Source organism: Amblyraja radiata, chromosome 9, assembly GCF_010909765.2.
Source record: "Amblyraja radiata isolate CabotCenter1 chromosome 9, sAmbRad1.1.pri, whole genome shotgun sequence".
Lineage (NCBI taxonomy): Eukaryota > Metazoa > Chordata > Chondrichthyes > Rajiformes > Rajidae > Amblyraja > Amblyraja radiata.
Genome location: NC_045964.1, coordinates 22,853,521 through 22,874,812, shown reverse-complemented (window position 1 = coordinate 22,874,812; position 21,292 = coordinate 22,853,521). Strand labels below are relative to the sequence as shown.

At 41.3% G+C, this 21,292-nt stretch overlaps 1 protein-coding gene and 1 long non-coding RNA gene across 2 annotated transcripts; one reads left to right on the top strand and one right to left on the bottom strand.

Moving 5' to 3' along the window:
• The first annotated feature begins 2,033 nt into the window (after positions 1-2,033).
• churc1 (churchill domain containing 1) lies at positions 2,034-16,491 on the top strand. The gene is made up of 4 exons (XM_033026873.1): positions 2,034-2,282; positions 8,301-8,436; positions 9,818-9,888; positions 14,246-16,491. Exons 1-4 carry the CDS (start codon positions 2,244-2,246, stop codon positions 14,336-14,338), a joined length of 339 nt encoding a protein of 112 aa, XP_032882764.1. The 5' UTR covers positions 2,034-2,243; the 3' UTR covers positions 14,339-16,491.
• On the bottom strand, positions 9,222-19,887 carry LOC116976869. Its single transcript, XR_004413063.1, has 3 exons — positions 19,775-19,887; positions 13,338-13,342; positions 9,222-9,232 (listed from the first exon to the last, which is right to left on the bottom strand). It is a non-coding gene; the product is annotated as an uncharacterized LOC116976869 (long non-coding RNA).
• Positions 19,888-21,292: the final 1,405 nt, after the last annotated feature.

Here is a 21,292-nt window from a genome sequence, read left to right as displayed (position 1 = left end):
CAGATGGGAGTACGGAAACTTGGATGATGAGAGAAATTGAGGCTCTGGTCAGGAAAACAAAAAAGGAGGCAAGCACGAGGTGTAGGCAGCTGAGATCAAATACATCCCTGAAGTATTTTAGTGGTTTGAGGAGCATTCTTAAGAAGGAATTCAAGAGGGTGGGGAGAGTGGAAGCTATAGCTCCGGCAGATAAGATTAAGAAGAATCCAAAGGTATTTTGTGCACATTAAATTAAAGGAAAGTGGGTAACTTGTATGCGATATTTCTTAATCCTCGACTTTGCACATACTTGCAGCTGGCAGTTTCAACTTCCTGATCTAGAATGAACACCCAAACCACAGGATTTTTTTCATGAAGTGGTGGATAATCGGAATGTGATCCGGACACTTTCCTGATCCAATGAATTTGAGTCAAACTGGGAATGTATATATTTAAGAGATGCCAGTGGTTTATTCACTGTGCTTTGAATTGTCATAGAGTCTTACATCGTGAAAACAGGCACTTCTGCACAACTTGCCCACGCCAGCCAACATGTCCCATCTACACCAGTCCCACCTGCCTGCGTTTGGCCCCTATACTGGGGGTTGCACGAAAGGTCACTGGGTCAGAGGGCTCGATGCATGGAGCCGCTAAATCCAACTGGAGGACATCCGTCACTTCCGGTATATGTTATTAATACAAGAAACGCATACTTTCCTACCTGTTAAAAACCGCCAAAATGTTGAATTTCTGCGCTGAAAAAAATTGTGGGAGTCGGGGTAAGTGTGAGAGACATGTACCCAACTTCAGAATTCCAAAAGTGAAGCGAAATGAAGGTATAGAGAAGCGAGAACTGAAGGGACTACAGCAGCTAAAGTGCTTGGTAAACATTGAAAATATTGGGAATTATCGCGTTTGCTCACTGCATTTCATCAAGTAAGGCATTATTTGTGTTTATTCTTGATTCCTTTGGTATCTAAAAAATCTCAGAAGTGATAAATCTGGCTGTAAATTTTTCTTCAGATGCGTTTTCATTTTGTATGTAAAAACCCACGGGAACTATGGGCGATTTAAAAAAATTACAGCCAGATTTATCACTTCTGAAACTTTTTAGATGCCAAAGGAAACAAGAAAAAACACAAATAATGCCTTACTGTTGATGACATGCAGTGAGCAAACGGCCAATGTTCGCCAAGCACTCTGGCTGTTGTTGTCCCTTCAGCTCCCGCTTCTATCTGCCATCATTTCTCCTCACTTTTGGAATTCTGAAGTAGGCTAAATGTCTCACACGCTTATCCCGATTTCCATAATTATTTACAGGCAAAAATTGACAATTTTAGCGGGTTTTAACGAGCCCGCTACGCTGGAAACAATGGTAAATGCCTACCTGCAGTACATCGCGTGTACTCCATTTGGAGTAGCGTAGCAACAGTACGGGTCATGGGTCGTGACCCGACTGCCGTGAAACCTCCCTATACCCCTAAACCTGTCCTAATCATGTACCTGTACTTTCAATATCTCTCGGTTCCCTCTTCCCTGACTCTCAGTGTGAAGATGAGTCTCGATCCGAAATGTCACCTATTCCTTTTCTCCAGAGATGTTGCTTGACCCGCTGAGTTATTCCAGCTTTTTGTATCTAAGTTAATTGTTTCTTAAACGTTGCGATAGTACCTGCCTCAACTACCTCCTCTGGGTGCTTTTTCCATACATCCACAACCCATTTGCATGAAAAAGTTACTCCCCAGGTTCCTATCAAATCTTTTGCCTTAAACGTTTGTCCTCTGGTTCTTGATTCCCCTACTCTGTAGCCCAAAGATCTTATAGCAGATAAGGATATAGCAGCTATAGGATCTTTGGTAGCCTACTGAGCAAGAGCATCTATGCACCTCCCCGATCTATTCCTCTGGCGATTTGAAACACTGGAAGCGAGATACTCATAGATTATATTTTACACGAGTAGGAAGGATGCTGGCTTACACCGAGAATGCTGGAGTGACTCCAGCTAAGTTCCTCCAGCATTTTGTGTGTCTATATTGTAAAGGAGGGCGGCTGCTGCTGCAAGGGGGCGATGTCTCTGGGTGGATGTGGATGTAGTTTTCTACCTCAGGGGATGCAAGGCCCGCCAGGCCCTTGTTGTGCAAACTGCGGCCGTCAGCTGCAGGCCCGGCCCCGGCCCGGCCCACCCGGACTGAGATCATCAGCCGGAGACCGTTGCCCCGGAGACGGAAGCGCCGGCTCTGCTGAGGCGGCCGATAGTTTGGGCGATGTGCGTGGGCTGCGTTCAGAGGGAGTACCCCGACCGGGTGAGAGAGGGGGAGCCCGGGACCGGCCTGGGGGGGTGGGGGTGGGGGTGTGGGTGATGCCGCTCTCCAGAGCTGCGCCAGTAGGTGGGTTCTGGGCTGTGAGTAGGGATCGGGCCCTGTGGTGCTGGTGATCACAGCCAAAGAAGATCCTATAGCGCTATAAGATCTTTGATCACAGCAACGAGGTGCAAAGACAGAGGAAGACAACTGGTTGTGTTTTTTACAGGTGGATGGGGCTGCAGCCACGGAGTGACCCGGCACTGAAACAAGCTCTAACAGCTCCATTCAAGATTGCAAGAAATTGTAGGGAATTGCAGCCGAGATCTCACAATCCAAGTGAGGCAAGGCTACCAGCATAATCAAGGACAAGTTGAACCTTAGCTGCTGCATCTTCTCTCCTCTCTCATCAGGCATGAGGTAGAGAAGACTGGAGTCTTCCACCTCCAGATTCAGGGACATACTTTCTTCCCAGCTATTATTAGGCAACTGAATCAACCTACCAATAACTAGAGATCAGTCCTGAGCTACTATCTACTTCAATGGAGACCTTCAGACTTTCTTTGATTGGACTTTACCTTGCACAAAATTCCCTTTATCATGTATCTGTGGATGGCTCGATTGCTAGTGTATTGTTTTTCCATTGACTGGTTATCACACAACAAATGCTTTTCTCTGTATCATGGTACACATGGCAATAAACTGAACTAAACCTTCAGCCGAGCTCGTCCATGCCGACCATGATGCCCCATCCAAGCTAGTCCCATTTGCCTGCGTTTAGCCCATCTCTATAATACTAACACTCTTCATCTTGTTTGTGGCTGTGTGTGTGTGTCAATATCTGGTTAATTCTTCTTTTCTTCCAAACGCTAGGCCACAACCTTCCCATTTTCACACATTCAACACATTTTTCCTGTCGAGGCGATAAACATCTTCCCGTCGCATTCCCACCTATATTACCGAAGATTTTAGTCGTTTAAAGTTTTCAAAACAGCCTGAAAACTCACCCTTTTCGGGGAAACAAAACCTGACAGATGTCACAATGCACTCGCAAGGCCAGAACGGGACACTCCGGGAGGGAGGGGCACTCCAGCGCTCGTGGTGAACTAAGAGTGGCGGCGGGTGCTGGCCGCCCGGAGGGGAGGCTGCTACCGTGGGCCGAGCCCGGCGACTGGGCCTGGGTTGGAGCTGAGCCTGGAGCTGGAGTGAGGGCCGAGCCCGGGGCTTGGAATGGGGCCGTGACCGGGGCCGAGAAAGAAGCCGCCGGTGGAACCAAGGATGAGCCTGGGTCCAGGTTCAGGGACGGTGAAGTTGGAACCTGCACTGGAGCACGGGCGGCGGTCGAGCTGACGGCCAGGGGCTGCCGCTGGAACCAAGGGCGAGCCTGGGTCTGCAGCCAGGGCCAGGCCAAGTATGAGAACCAGGCCGAGTTCCAGGCCCTGGCGCTGCTCTACGGCCTGTGTCGGGCCTGGGGCAGGGAATGAGAGTGAGGAGGATGAGGGAAATGAGGAGGAGGGAGATGGAGTGGGATGGTAGAGGGAGATGGGAGGGGGTGTGGAGGAGGGAAATGGGGAGGGGTGGGGGAGGGAGATACCCCCTCCCTATCTACCCTCACTCCCACCCTCTCTACCCTCTCCCGCTCTACTCCCCTTCCTCTCCCTCTCTACACCCTCTCAACCCCCCTCCCCTTCCCTCCTATGCCCCGTCCTTCTCAGAGTTTCTATGTGCTCCTTGTGTGTGGACTTAAGGATTTCAATCCCATCTCAAATGTTTCTTCTTGCTCTGAGTGATTAAAGACCAGGAATTCCCAGGGGTGGCAATTTTTTAAGGAGACTTTGAGCGCATTATTGAATCTTAACCCGTCTGCATTGTAATTGTTTTCAGTGATAACATTTGGAATGTAATATCTGTTTTGGAAGTCTGATATCAGGTATGTTAATGACATGGCCTGCCCAATGGAGATCAGTGAATCTTTTATCAGAGCATCATTGCTAGGGATATTGCTGTAGTGAGAACATTTGGTTGTTTCACAAATCCTTTGTGGGATGGAGAATTTTGAGCAGAAAGTATTGGTGGTATCCAGTGCCTTGACATACTTGCAGTGGTTAGACCAAGTCTCAGAAGTACATAGATTGACTGGGTCACTGTTAATATGTACCTGGATTTGTTTCAGACGGTGACACGAGCTACAATCATGAACTTGTATACTTCTAAGTATAGAAGTTCTGATAAAACTTATGTTCTATTTGTGACAGAGGCATGTGTAAAATGGTGCACATGGTACAGTCACATAGCTTCTTATGTTTGTCAGTGTGAAGTGGAAATCCAATCTCATGGTGAATTTATAATGGTCCTAAATCCCAGTGAGGTTTGGTTCTGTAGTTGTCAGTTCTTTTCAGAAATATGTGTCTTTGCTACAGGTTGTTTAGCCACGTGGGTCATCACAGTCCAGCCTGATGTTCGACTCTATTTGCAACAGACTACTGTTTCAAGCAGTGGTTGGTTGCAGGAAGCCAGGCTGCTATAAGGTATTTTGGTGCTAATAATACCACTGCTCCTATCTGGGCGGGCATTAATCACATTGCCATAAACTAGGAGCTAGAGATTGGATCATATTTGGTTTCAGACTTTTTAGTTAGCTCAGATTAGTTTAAAATTAAGTACCTCTGAAGGTGCTCTGAAGGAACATTGCACATTCATATTTTAAATGCAAAAATGGGTGAGGATATTAAATAAGTCTTTGTTAAATAAGTAATTATGAGAATTTTTCCATAGTGTGTGGGAAAGAACTAATAATTTTGCTTGGGTAATTTACACCCCAGCGGTATGAACTTCTCTAACTTCAAGTAGCCCTTGCTTTCCCTCTCTCTCCATCCCCTCCTCCTTCCCAGTTCTCCGACCAGTCTTTGTACCGCCCTTTTCCCTTATTCTCAAATGGATGGGAAACATCAACCCATTCATTCTCTCCAGAGATGCTGCCTGTCCCCCTGAGTTACTCCAGCATCTTGTGGGTATATATTTTTTCCATCTGGGAGATCTGCATTGTTGGCCCATGGAATAAGATGAAAGTATATTGCACCAAATGACCTAAAATGCCTTTTTCAGAATTTCAGCATCATGTGGGTTATGGCATAAAACTGCCCTTGATTCATAATAAATTATTAATCTCACTCAGCAAATCAAAAGGCTGGAAAGTGGGTGGCATAGTGGTGCAGCTCGTAGATCCAGACCTCGGGTGCTGTCTGTGCACGTTTGCACGTTCATCCTGTGACCACGTGGGTTTCTTTCACATCCCAAAGAGGTGTGGGTTTGAGGGTTAATTGGCCTCTGTAAAATTCCCTCTAATGTCTTGGAAGTAGATGCAATCGTGGGATAATATAGAACTAGTGTGAATGGGTGATCAGTGGATTTGGTGGGCCTGTTTTCATGTAATGAAAAATTAAGGGGACGTAAATATGCAGTAGACTTATTGTCTGGGCATTTTGGGGGAACTATTTGAATTGGTCTTTGGAGCATTGGTTCTCATACAAAGTTTGAGAATTTGAAAAATCATGTTTATTTTCCCAACCATGAATATTTAACGAGCATGAAACAAGATGTGTTGAAGATAACCCAAGTATTTGTTGAAATGGTGGTTGTGGCTATTATGTTTTAAAGATAACTTGCAAAATTAAAGAATATTTTGATTACCCTTTCTGCTACCAGAATCACTGATAATTGCTTCTTATTTGAGCCATGTGGTTGCCTTTCATTTTGAGAAAGTATGTGCCACAAGCTTGTAGCTGGCAGGGACATGATGATAATATCACCTAGATTGTTTATTGACGAATCCTAACTTTTTGGATGTTGTGCGAGGCAATTGAGTTTATGATCTGTTTGGGAGAAGGTCTGACATATTCCCTGTTAGGGACAGTGGAAGAAGATTGATTTCTCAGATGCTAGCTGTCTAGTAGGCACTGCTGCAGGTGCACAGAATCCCAAGGATGCAGCGGTAGAGCTGCTGCCTCATGCCAGAATGCCGGGATTGATCCTGACCACGGGTGCTGCCTGTGCGGAGTTTGTACATTCTTCATGTTCCCTCGTGGGTTTTCTCCAGGAGCTCTGGTTTCCTCCCACGTTCCTAAGACATGCAGGTTTGTAGGTTAATTATCTTCTTGAAATTTCCCCTTTTGTGTAGGATGCGAATTTGAGATGACATGGGATCAATGATTGGCACAGATTCCATGCTATATCTCTAAACTAAACTAAACGAGAAGGATGAGTTACAGACTTCAGAATGGAAAAGAACCTGCCTGCTTAAAATGGGAAACATGATATCAATGGCAAATGATAGCAGTCCGTGTTTGAATCATTCTTGTAATTTGCAGTGACGTCTGAACTATCTGTTTGTGTCACATAATCGGACCAAGATATTAAGTTTCTTGGTGTTTAAACTTTCTTCTGGAAAGTAATTCCCCCAACAGTGAGGTAAATTTACTTTTAGCTGTGCAGCCATCAATAATAAAGTAAAAGTGCTGTGTGTGCTTAGAATTTGATACCACACGTGCGGATGGAATTGTCACGGTAATGGCAAGTGGCAAATTGGAAACAGTTACATATCAAATAATGGAGACACAAGTAACTGCAAATGCTGGAATCTAGAACAAAATAATCTTATGTCAAAGCCTAAAGGCCATTTTGAGTGAATTCACAAACCAAGGCAGATCAAAAATGACAGTAGAAACCCATTTTTTTATTAGATACCTGATGAATCATTTGACAGCTGCAGATGGAGAAAATTGGAAAGTAACAGATTTCAAATGAGAAACACAGGTGAAGCACCTCCACACAAATCAATAAATTGCAGATTATACTTTGCCAATCCATCCTCTCCCTACAAAAATGTACCATGTGCTTGTCAGCGAGTAGGAAAGCTTTATGGATAGTCTGGATAAAGGGCAAATGGAATTCATTCCAGAAAATATCAGGTTAAGCATTTGAGTAGGTACAATGAAACCAGGAGGTATGCAATAAATAGTGTGGAAGATGAAAGTTATGTTCTCAAATTCGTAACTAAAGCAGGAGAATTGATATGCTGAAAAAGGCATGTGGAAGTCACTTCATTATTAGCTGAGGCACAGAATATAAGGTCAGGGTCTCGACCCGGAACGTCACCCATTTCTTCTCTCCAGAGATGCTGCCTGTCCAGTTCAGTCACTTCAACTTTTTGTGTCCAAGGGCAGACATGTTGTGGTGCATTCCCATAGCCACCGCTGAGGCCCACTTTGCAGGTCGGTATCTTGGTCCACCGGTGGACTAGGTGGATCGTTCCGGTACCGTTCAACTCAGATGGCAGGCACGCCCACCCCACATTACCGCAGTTTAGGCAAATCTCGGATTGGCGGTGCAACCTGGTGGTCCTGCTGGGAAAGTGGCACTTTGGCCCCAGGGCTGGCCATTGCTCAAACCCTCATCGGCACCTCTGAAGGCAACTCATCGACTGGTGCTTGGGCTTGGAAAAGTTTCGCTGAAAATTTCCTTTACATTTAATACTTGTTTTCTTTAAGTTTCCAGCAGCCCATGGTGCTTTAGAGACTCGGGAGGGGTATAATTATTGGGTCAGAGGTGCATTGTTGTCTCATTATTAAGTGACCTCTGTTGGTCCTGCAAAATAGATAATCCAGCAACGCTCTGGAACCAAGGGTGAGAAATTGGTGGTGGACCTGGACTTGTAACCATGACCAATGTGTTTGTAATAGAGTTTCTCCTCCACAACCTAAATCCTTGCTGTGTCTGATTTGTTACTCTGTCTCTTGTGCTGCTAGAAGGTTCTTGTAGTTTGTCGAGAAAATTAGAGAGCAGGTCACTTTTACCTCCCTCTTGGTTTACCTTCTTGTAGCTGGTCGTGGAATGGTCTGACAGTGCCCTGAATGAGATCTGAAATGGAGAGTTGTGGATGTAGCAAATCTATTTATTATAATACTACAATATTGTTGATAAAATGTTATTGTGTAAACTCACTTAATTTTCTTTCCACAATAGGGTAACACATGCTTAGAGAATGGCTCCTATCTACTGAATTATGTTGGATGTGCTGAGTGCAGCAAAAGAGACTTTGTAATGATAACTAATCGAACCCAGAACGACGATGACGGAGAAGAAATTGTTACATATGACCGTAAGTTTCTGGCTGTGAATTCCAACTTGGGTCTTCAAGCGTTGAAAAATATTGTATTTCAAAATCTGAAATTTGTCAATGCATAGTTTTGGAACACCAATATTAAAGAGCACAATTCTTATGCAACAAAAGGACAACAGATTTTTCTTAAACAACCGTGCAATATGTGAAGTAAGGTTAACATGAGTGGGGAAAAATGTTTGGCATTTTTCTATCAATTGCAAAGTTTAGAATCCAGTGTATTTTTGCTAAATATATACAATAAGAATGTACTTTGGAACAGAGTGTGCTGCTTGCATGAGAATTGCTCAAATAAATTACCCAGTACATCACACACTTGTATTCCATACATAAAGCTTCAAATAAACTGAACAATACATCACCTCCTTACCCTTTTAAACAATAGTTTACCTTGCAGTTCTCGATGTTAAGGCTAAACAGTATTAATGTAAAATATAGATAAAATAAATCAAATGGATGACTGTATTCATCATCGCACAAATCTTCAAAGAGGATGTTGCAGCAACTTAGTCTGCGTTTCCAGTTCCCTCACAGACAAACATAAATAATCCAAAAAGTATCTTCATGTTTATTTCTATTTATTTATTTCTTATTTATTCATGAATAGAATTCGCTGTTTGAATTTATTTTCATATATTTTCATAAAAACAATTAGTTTTCATTATTACAAGAGAATTTCAGATTGATGAATACCAGATAAACAAGAGTTTACTGTAATAAGGGCATTGTAAATATTTGCATGGACTTACATTATGTAGTTTATGGATCCAGAGCACTGAAATTACAGAAAATAAAGGAATATTGATGTATTTGATCAAAATTCCAGTTGTTTGAATTCATATAGTAAACTGCTTTAAACTCTTGTTGAAATAGCATTCGTGTCCTATTATAATTATAAACACCCAAGAATTGACAGTATGACATAAAACATTAATTTTCTTGCAGATTTCTTTTTACTTCTTAAAGAGACACGGGGGGTAAAATTATCGATCATGATATTGCGAGATGTGGTAACATTATTTTCCCGTAATTATTTTTGTCACACAGTAAACATCCATTGTGCAATGGCCATTAACTGTTTTAAACAGGCCACAGGCATCATCTTTACTGGCTGAGAGTGCTCAATATGTGATCGCCTTGGGTACACGAAAAACATAAATAAAACCGTAACTGTGGTGTTCTCGGCAAGTGGTATGAAAAGTATGCAGAGTGGTTCCAATGCCCTAATTTGGTCCTTGGGTTTCAAACAATTCCCTTTTGAAAGACAAATAGTCTCTCATTATGTACCATATTCGCCTGCATATAAAATTGTAGAATCATCTGTATCTTTCTCCAATGAGTGTTCTATCATTTCTTCCAGATATATGTCAGAATTGTAATCATGTAATAGCAAGACATGAGTACACATTCACTGTTGTTGACGACTACCAGGTAAGGTCTTGTCTTTTTTAAACCTTGAAAATCACAAGATAATTTATTTTTGTACCTGTAGTATTATACCCAGTACTATCGTTTCATTTGCATAGAATGTGATAGGTCATGGCAGTCTGTTTTAGTGAAAGGAGGAAATTAAAGAACCATGAGATATTTCAGGCAGACAAGTTAAAGGAGAATAGATTATTTGTCTATTAAGAGCAAAAAAGAAAGAATTGGTTACTTCCGGATCAGTGTGCTAATCTGTTTGTGGAGCCAAGGAAATCTTGAATGAATGCTTTGTTCGTATTTAAGATGGAGGAACGACTGGAAACTAGTGTCCAAGGAAGGGAGCACTGATATCCTGGAGTATATCATCATTACAATGAAGGCGGTTGCAGGTCTTGAAATGCATAAATGTTATAAATCCCTGCCGACTCACCAGGTGCACCCTAAGATGCTATGGGAAGCAACGGAGGAGATTACTGTGACCTTGGCATTATTCTTGATGAGCTACAAGTGATGTACTGGAATTTCGGAGGATAGTTACTATTGTGCTTTTAATGAAGATGGGGAGCAGGGATAAGCTAAGGAACTACAGGTTGATGGAGTCTTGCATTAGTGGTGGGACGTTTATTGGAAGGTATTCAGAGGGACAGAATGTTACATTTGGAGAGGCAAGGACTGATTAGGGAGAGTCAGCCTGGCTTTGTGAGTATGAAATGGTGTCTCAAATATGATTAAGATTTTTGAAGTGGTAACAAAGTGGATTGACAAGAACAGGGCAATAGATGTTGCCTACATGGGCCTTGGCAAGGCCTTTGACAAGTTCCAACATGGTCGGATGGTCTGAAAAGTTACATTTGGGATCCTGGGTCAACCAGCAGATTAGCTACAAAATTGGCTGGGTGACATTGGAGGGTTGTTTCTCACCTTAGAGGCTTGTCTTCAGTGTGCACTGGTTGCTCTGTTGATTGTCATGTATATTTGGATGAGAATGTAGGAGGAATGTTTATGAGTTTACAGGTAGTCCACCAAAGAAGATTGTCGAAGGTTACAACAACTGGTTATTGCAACTGGGAAATTTTACAAGGGAATGGGAAATTATATTTATCTTGGACAAGTATGAAATTATGCATTTTGGAAAGTTTAATCAAGCCAGGATATATATACACAGTGAATGGCAGGGTCCTGGGGAATGGTGTGGTACAGAGAGATCAAGTACATAGTTACGTGAAAGTGGCAACAAAGAAGATAGTGTGAGGAGGATATATGGCATGCTTGTTTTATCTGCCAACATATTAAGTATAAGAGTTAGGCCATCATGTCATAGGTTATTACAAATCATGATTAGGCTGCACTTGGAGTATCGTCTGCAGTTCTGGTGTAGGAAGGATGTGTTTAAGCTGGAGCAGGTGCAGAAAAGATTCACGAAGATGTTATTGGATTGAATAGACTGGATCTGTTTTCCCTGGAGTGAATTGTCCGAAGGTGACACACTAGAGGTATATGATATTATGAGATACATAGATAAAGCAAACAGAGAGTAGAGGGTTAACGTGAGACAGAGAGGAGTTTCTAAGAGGATCTGAGGGGCGATTTTGCACAGAAAGTGTAGTTGATATCTGGAATGCGCTGCCAGAGCAGGTGGTGGAGGCAGAACAGTAACAACATGAAGATTCTTCTGGACAGGCACTTGAACTAGGACGGCTAAAAGGGATGTGGAATTAATGCAGGCACATGAGATTAGTATGGATAGGCAGCTTGGACCATAGTCGGCATAGTCTATTTCCATAGTCAGCATCGGCACGATGGTCAAAGGGCCTGTTCCTATGGAAACACTAGAAAACTGCAGATGCTGGAATCTTGAGCAAAAAAGTGCCAGAAGGACTCAGCGGGTTAGGAAGCATCTGTGAAGAGAATGGACAGGCAACATTTTGGCATGGGCCTTCTTTAATATGGGCATATTTATTTATCTGCTGTACAACTCCAAGAAATCTGGCAGAGTGTTAGGCAATCAAGCAAAATTGAAATCTTTTGCAGTTCTTAGTATTTTGAACATTAACTTTAAATTACTGGTTTAAATCAGTTGCCTCTTAACCAATGTTGATGTATGCCAGTATTCTTTATATAAATGAACAATAATAATCAAATTCTGGAAAATGCTCCCGATGTCTTTAATAGGTCGAATAAATGCTATAAAAATGATATTTTTACCACAAATCCTATATTTATTTCAATCAATTCCAATATATCTTCCAAAAAAGTTTTTCAAAAAACTAGACTCAGACAATACAAATTTTATATGGGATTATAAATCCCACAGAATACAAAGAGCACACCTTAGTAAACCAAAAGAGATGGGTGGTCTAGCGCTCCCTAACTTTATGTACTATAATTGGGCAGTAAATATTAAAAATATGATTCACCTGCTGGACAACTCTGCCCAGCAGGTGGACTGGATTGTAATGGAGAGAGAGGACTGCTCTTGGTGTAATACAGGAGCGACTCTCCTCTCACCAATGAATCTGAATAACAAAAATTATAATAAAAATCCAATGATACATAGCACAATTAGAACTTGGAAACAAATAAAACAGAATCTAAAATTAAGAAATCTATCTCTTTTAATGCCAATAGTCAATAACCCGTCGTTTAAACCTTCAATTATAGATAAATCATTTACACAATGGGAAAGAATGGGAATCAAAATGCTCGGAGACTTGTATGAATTAGGAAAATTATTATCATTTCAACAATTACAACTGAAATATAATTTGAAAAATAATCAATATTTTAAATATCTTCAAATCCGTGACTATCTGAAAAAATACACAAAAGACTATCATAACATGCCCCCAGACTTATTGGATGAAGCCATGAAGACAAAGGCTGAATCAGCAAATCTAATATCATACTTATACAACATTATTTTAAATATAGAAATACCTACAACTGATGGTATTAGAAGAGACTGGGACAAGAACTAGCTATAAACATTTCAAAAGAGAGCTGGGATAAACACTTACTATATGTGCATAAATGCTCGATCAACGTACGACATACTCTAATTCAATATAAAACATTACATAGACTATATTATTCAAAAACTAAAATAAATAAACTTTTCCCCAATGTCTCACCCATTTGTGATAAATGTCAGTCACAAGAAGCTACCATAGCGCACTCTTTTGTTTTTTGTATTAAAATCCAAAAATTCTGGAACTAAATATTTGAAATCTTCACAAAATTAATTAAAATAAAACTTGTACCAAAAGCAGAATGGATCATTTTTGGAATATCGGAAGGTAACCCCGAATTAAACGTGTTTCAAAAGAACTTACTTAATTACGGGCTAATAATGGGAAAAAAGCTTATACTCAAATTTTGGAAAAATGCTCCAATACCAACAATAAAAATGTGGATTTCAAACATGTTCGAAACACTACACTTGGAAGAGATGAGACTCCTCCTAGCAGGCAAAGCAGACCACTTCCAAAAGACGTGGTCTGCATTTATGGAACTATTACAAGCATAAGGTGCAATAGTAATTTAAAATATAAATGGTACCAGGATCTGGTAACGGGGGTATAAAATAAATTTTTAAAAAACACGGTTGGTATATCCTTTTTTGCGGAGTTTTGTGTTACAATAGAGCGATTGTTTTTCCTTTTTTTTCTTTTCTTTCTAGGGTCTTATTTCCTTTCTTTACTTCCTTCTCTAACTTCTTCCCTAAGGGGCTTTCTTTTCCCAACACTTTCCTGCACCTTCACGATTCTTGCTCACTTTCCTTACTTCTTTTATGTCTACCTTTTTTTAAGCTAGAAAAACGAAGTGGTACAACAAATGTAATAAGATATATGTGACGTGTATTACTGTAATTTACTGTACTTCTAATAAAAAAAATATTTAAAAAAATAAATAAATGAACAATAATTGATTTATCTCATGACAGCAATTGGTAGATCTTCTCTTGAACAATATCTGTCAAAAACATTCCAGAAAATGGACCATGCCATTTGTGGGTATCAATTTGTGACTCAGACACTTAAGTTTTTTTTACATAATGGAAAATAAGGTGATCAGAGGCACATGTAAAACTTGGATAGAATTGTTGAAGTAGATGCCATGGAACATTTTACACACGTTGCATTGTTTTAGGATCATCCAACCATTCTTTATCTATATTGTTATAACTTGTCTCCCAAATTAGCCTCTCCTGTTGCCTAATGATTGTTGATTGTTAATGATTCTCTGACCATGTGTGCTTCAAATTGACTTTTGGCAACTGCTTTCACACTGAACCGATTGCTGTATCTTATTTGCAGTGTTGGTGTTGGTTGAAGTATTAAGCCTTGTCCCCTTTTTCCTCCAGGAATACACCATGTTGTGTATGTTGTGTGGAAAAGCAGAAGACTCTATCAGTGTCTTGCCAGATGATCCACGACAAATGGCTCCTCTCTTCTGAAATCTCTATTTCTGCACACTTTGGGGAAAATATTTGGGTTAGGTGAGAAGCAGCAAGTTGGAGAAATGAATGATAAACTAAAATAGAAACCTTTTCTAAACCTGTGACTAAAGAATGTTCCATAAATAAATCTATGTCATCCTTTCCAATTTTTTGTTTGCATTTATTGTTGCATATTTAACAGTGTTAACATGTATTTCTACTTTATTTTAAACTGCTGTCTTTTCTGTCTAATGTATAACTTGCATGATTTTCACTACAACCAACTCAATGCATTTTTGGAAAGGAGAAAAGCAATGCTCTGCTTTTAATTCATTTTACAGGGAATATATCCAAACTAATTTGTATTCAATTTATATATATTTTTGACCTCCTCAGAGGATGAATATCTTGTTTTTGGAATTGGCTTCCATTTAGTCCACAGGTCATTTTTTCTTTTTCCTTGGGAATTGGGTGAGCTGAGGTACAAATCACAGAGATCCAGAACATTTAGAAATGTAGGAACAAGGAACTACAGATTATTGTTTACAAGAGAAGACACAGAGTGCTGGAATAACTCATCAGGTCAGGTAACATCTCAGGAGAACATAGATAGGTGAAGTTTAGGGTCGGGACCCTTCTTCAGACTACTTTGATAGCTGACGTTTCGGGTCGGGACCTTTCTTCAGACTGGTTGATAGACGACGTTTCGGTTTGGAACCCTTCTTCAGACTGATTGTAGGCCCAGAATATTTAGTAGCTATCAGGAGATAGAATTCAGTGTTAAACCAATGGGTTTCTATTGCATCTTGTTTTTTTAAATCAATTTATTTGTGGGATATGGAAGTTGCCAGCATCGTCGACATCTGTTGTTCACCCCAGTTCCCCAGATGGATGAGGCAGTTAAGAGTCAATTGAACAGGTGGGTCTGAAGTTGAGCATTGGCCAGCTGGCTAAGCATGAAAGATTTTCTTCTCTGAAGAATATGAGTGACCCAGGTTTGTTTTTAGGATAATCTGGTAAATATAATTATTAATGATAATCTGGTAAACAAGCACTTTGAAATTTGAGAGATAATAATGCATTGTTAAATTTTGCTCTAATCTGTGGTGTAATTCCAGTAAAACAGTTGTGTTTAGATTTAGATTTTAGGGCAATTTCCCTATCCTTTGAAGCTGAATTGACAATTGTTTCAAAGTGAACTAAAAATATTTGTCATCTGTAAATGAGAATGTGGAAGTTGGAGAGGAAAATAATAGCATTTGTGGCTGCTTGAACAAAAATATTGGATAATTTTAATATGTGTTCAGTCTTTCAGAAGGAAATTAAGTTTGCACCGCAAAGATCACCTGATGATGTGTCTTGGGCTGTCAACTGCTGGGAATTGTGTTCCATTTAGCTAGCTAATGAAATACTGTCTCTCAGAGCTGCAGCGGTAGGCATTTTCTGTTTGTTATTCGAGTGAGCAAATTGCATTTTTATACTCTGATGGAGGATGATTTTGATTCACTCTGAATCATGAAATTTGTTCTCCTTTTGCAGAAACTTTTAATAATTGCTAAAATGAAACTAGCATATGATTCACTATGTGGTAATCCAATGCAATATTGCTTTAAATTAGAATCATGAGCATTTAATTAAAGCAATCTTAAAACATTTTTAAAATGATTCACAATATGGCCTTTCTAGGTCCTTATTGTACCAAGAAATTTCCAAGATTTTCAGATGTATCTCATTGCAGCAACAGTTGATACAAACGACACCTAAATAGTTTTTAATACAGACCAGACATTGACTGTGCATGTCCTGCTTATTGCTTGTCTTTGTTACCTGCGAGAGAACACATGCAAGTAAGTATACCATAAAATAAATTGAAGTGGTATTTGCTTGCATTAGTCAATCTCAGTTTGATTGCTGTGAAGATTAAAAATTTGCAACCTAGTTTCAAATGATTAATGATCTGGGTTGCAGTTGGAAGGAAGTCCATTCCTAAGATAATTGTGGCTCATCGCTGACATCATTCTGCAGTGTACCTTTGACATCTATTTGTTACCTAACGATTCATAGCTTTTCTAATACTTTGATGTAACGTGCTATATTATATTTGTCATTATATTGGAAAAAAAAATCTTTAGCATTGCAGTTTAAAACAAATAAAAACCCCTGTTATTTCAGTACTGTACGGCTTTAATTTTTTGATGCAGCATGTCCATTGCTATTAAGGCAAGTATTTATTCCCAATCCTAACTTGCTTTTGAGATAGTGTCAAATCTACAACTGAAGTAGCTGCTAAACTGCAGTGCTGTTAGGAAATACCAGGATTTTACCCAGCATCAATGAAGAAACAATAAAATGTTTCTCAATGAGAATGGACCTTGAGTTGCAAATGCATCTGCTACCATTGTCACTAAGTGATTGCAGTCATGGGTTTGTGAGGTGATGTCGAGCAGGCGTTTGGGAGCCACTTATTACAGTAGCCTTTTCTCCCTCAGCAAGTGTACAGTTTAGTTTAGAGATACAGTGCAGAAACAGGCCCTTCAGCTCACCGAGTTCGCACCCACCGGCAATCCCTGCACATCAACACTATTTTACACACGCATTTGGGACAATTTAAAATTTTACACTTATACCAGCCAATTAACCTACAAACCTGTCTTTGGAGTGTGGGAGGAAACCGAAGATCTTGGAGAAAACCCATGCGGTCACGGGAAGAACGTACAAACTCTGTACGGACAGCACCCGTAGTCGGAATTGATATCGGGTCTCAGGTGCTGTAAGGCAGCAACTCCACCGTTGTGCCACTGTGCCGCCCAAACAGCAGCATTAGTAAATGGAACAAACATTTGGAGTAGACGGGTGCTGAATTGGTTAATTTGTCTCATTTGGTGGTGTGCTATATTATGAAAATCAAAAACCTAGAGATGCTGGATGTTTGAAATAGAAAATGGTGGAAACATTCTAATTTTCTATTTTGGAAGTAAATATTTCAAATTGGCAACATTTCTTATTTTAATATTTTCTTCAAACATAGAAGAATATTTAACCATTTGACATCAAATATGTCCATGTGGGCACTCAGCAGTTCCATTGCATCCATTTCCCCACTATTTTCCTGTAGCCTGTTCTCCATCACATGCCCATCAACTTTTTTCAATTTTCCAACCATCCACCTACATGAGAGTTAATGAACAGTGACCAATTAATATCCAGCAGACCTTCGGGCTGAGAAAGAAAACTGGACCACCTGGGATGAAACCGATTACTGTAGGGGAGGGATATATGTTGTATTTTCGTATGAAATAGATTAATTCGCATTTCTTTATATTTTGGAAGTCAATATCGGAAGTCACAAGGAGAATATGCAGACTTCACACCGACTCCAGAGGTCAGAATTGAACCCAGATCACTGCAGCTGTGAGATAATAGCATTAACTGCTTGCCCTATTGTACCATTAGCATTTGCTATACCTTGAATTAAAGCTAATTATTGTTCATAATTTAAGCAGGCTTTGTAATCCAAAGTCAAATTTATTTGTCACATACACCCGAAGGTGCAAAGAAATGAATTTGCCAGCAGCGATACACTTAAAAAGAACACACAATACACAATAAGATTTAACACAAACATCCACCACAACATTCTTCACTGTGGTGGAAGGCACAAAGTTCAGCCAGTCCTCCCCCCTTGTTCACCCGTGGTCGGGGCCATGAACGGTCGAACACACTTGGAGTGCCCGAATCGGCACTTTCCTACCGGAGATGGCGGCTTCAGGATGTTACAGGCCACAGGCCGGCGGTCGGAGCTCTTCCCCAGCGATCCCCGGCAAGGGATCCCAGACTCCGTGATGGAAAGTCCACGCCATGCCCGTGGTTAGAAACTCCGCGCCTTCAGGATGTCATAGTCCGCGGGCCAGCGATCGGAGCACTCTTCTCTGGCGACACCCGGCAAGGGTTCGCCCGCTCCGTGATGGAAAGATTCCACGCTGCGCCCGCTGCTGATTCTCCGGGCCCGACTCCAGGAAAGACCGCTCCAATCCAAGCTGTTAGGCCGCGAGAGGGGAGGCAGAGAAGCGACATGGAAAAAGTCGCCTCTCCGTTGAGGGTGACTGAAGAACGGTTTCCCCCTTTCACCACCCCCACTCAAAACATCCGGATTTAAAATAAGCCTTCCGGAATAATTATTGCAATATAATATAAGTAATATTTTGTTTTGAGAACACATGACACATTTCTTTCTCCACAAACACTGCCTGATGCGTTGGACATTTCCAGAACTTTCCTCATGGGTCTCAGGCCTCAGCAACCTCTCTGACCTGCATTTCACAGTTTTCACTTGTTTCCATTAGTTTTCTTGCTTTTTTTCCAGAGATTCTGCTAATTCTACTTTTTTTCCAGAGATTCTTCCTAATCCGATGATTGTTTCCAGCAATTTTCTGTTTTAAACCCATTTGATGATGTGTTCTAAAACTGACTATCTGCATTTTCTAATCCAATACCTTCAGTAAAGATGGTGATCTCGATTTGAAACCACACTTGAAACGGGCATCATAAGGTATTAATACCAAGTCATTTTAAAGCCTTTTGAATTACAATTGAAATTACAGAACCAGGCCATGATACAAACCAGTCAGTATCCTCTCTACAGTATATTGTCGAAGTTTGATAACGTATTCAGCCGCATATATTGAATCACCACAATCATCTCAAGAGATGGAGGTGTCAATAGCTTTCTTTGTGTAGGAAGGAGCTGCAGATGCTGGTTACACCAAAGATGGACATAAAAGGCAGCAGTAACTCAGTGGGACAGGTAGCATCTCTGGAGAGAAGGAATGGGTGAAATTTCACGTTGAGACCCTTCTTCAGACTGGCTTTCTTTGTGTTTGGATTAATGTGCTGAGCGCAAAACACATCTTCAGAGTTGTGCACACCCAGGAACTTGAAACTGTTCACTTGGTCTATTGCCATCCTACCAATGAAGAGAGGAGGGTCATAGATCCTCGGCTTGCCCTACCTGAAGTCAGCAATCAGCTCTTTGATCTTGCTAACGTTTCATTCCCAGTTTTATGAACATTTTCCAAAACAAATGTTTGTCTTAACTTCCAGCTTTTGATACCAATCCACCGGGCTCAGATCCTTTCACAGCTCACTAAAAAAAAAATCCCTCTTCCAGCTAAGAACTTATTGACCTTGATTATCCCTTTTCCATCAAAGATAGACACTGAAAGCTGGAGTAACTCAGCGGGTCAGGCATCATCTCTGGAGAAAATGGATAGGTGACATTTCAGGTTGGGACCCTTCTTCATAATCACCACCTCTAAAACATGCTCTTCTGTACTTTCGTTCTCAGAACGTAATCCAACCCTGCTTTCTTCCACTAATCTTTTAAGTACCACACTTGGCCCCTATTTTTGCCCTTAATACTGTAGAGTCAGGCAGCTGATTTTATCAAAGGCCCACACTATTCTCTCATGGTGTTGCTACCATCAGGAAAAGAGTACAGAAGCCTAAGAACTGTGATCTCCTGGTTCAAGAACAGCTTCTTCCCATCAACCATCAGGATCTTTAATCACACTGTAGATATGTTGGCATAACTAAACTTATTTAATTATCTGTACAAATAGTTCTTGAAATGTTCCCTAACTTGCCCTATAATTAGCTGCTTGAAATTCTTTCCAATATTTGATAGCCTTTATAGCAGCATAATATCAGTGCTGTTTTCCTTAATTCCAACCAAAACGATTATTTGATGCCACGCATTATCCATCTTTTTTTGCTATAATAATTTACATTCTCAATGTGGCCCCCCACTGTGTTTTTCTTTCTTTTCCTGAATAGCATGGCTGAGAATACTGATTTCCTAATTCCTTGCTTGAGAAAGAACTGCAGATCCGGTGGGGTCTGGACATTTGGTGGCGCTGTTGCTAGCTGTCTCCGCCCACGGTCTGGCTGTCTTTTTTTATTTAGTTATGTTTAGAATGTGTTTTTTTAGGGTTTTTTCGGTATTATGTGGGGGGAAGCAGGTAGGGTAAGGGGGAAACCGCCCTTCAGTCGCTTCCTGGCGAGGATGCGGCTATTATCCGAGTTGCGTCCTTGCCCCCCACCTCGCGGCTACCAGCTGGATTGGCGCGGCCTTTCCTGCCGGGACCGGACCAGAGCTTCAGCAGCGGCGGCGAGGCGCTGGAAACATCGCGGAGCGGGCGAGGCCTTCCTGAGATCGACGCTTGGAGCTCCGGAGTGCTGGGCCGCCGCTCCAACATCGCAAAGCTGTGGGTGCAGAGCTCCCAACGCGGGCGGCGCTGACTTTAACATCGCGGAGTCCTGGGACCCTTTGCCGGGGGTCGCCAGCCGAATCGCCGTCCAGCGCGGCCTGTGGACATCGGGAGCCGCGGACTCCGGTGGAAGGTGGCCAACGAGAGGTTCCCGGCGAGAGGGCCTGAACATGGGGCCGCCCATAGCGGCGACTACGGAGTGCTCGGGAGACCCCGACCACGGATGAACGTTGGGGAACATTGGCGAGGAGGTTGACTGGACTTTGGTTCCTTCCCTCACAGTGGGGAATTTTGATGCTGCTGTGGGAATGTTTGTGTTGTGGACTACTGTGTTCCGTGTTTTGTGTTTTTTTAAAATATTTTTGTATGACTGTAAGGGAAAAATAATGTTGTCTCTTCATTGAAGACAATGACAATAAATTAAATCAAATGAAATCAAATCAAATCAAATCAGATGCTGGAAAAATCGAAGGTAGACAAATATGCTGGAGAAACTCAGAGGGTGAGGCAGCATCTATGGAGCGAAGGAATAGGTGATGTTTCGGGTCGAGGCCCTTCTTCAGACTGAAGAATCCTGCATTTTTGTCTCCCTTCCTAATTCCTTGCTGCTCTGTACAGATTTTGCTGGTAAACAATCTTACTGCAACACCACCTGGTTGGAAGCAGAATTGCACTAATCAGCCATATAAATGCACATTAAATGCAC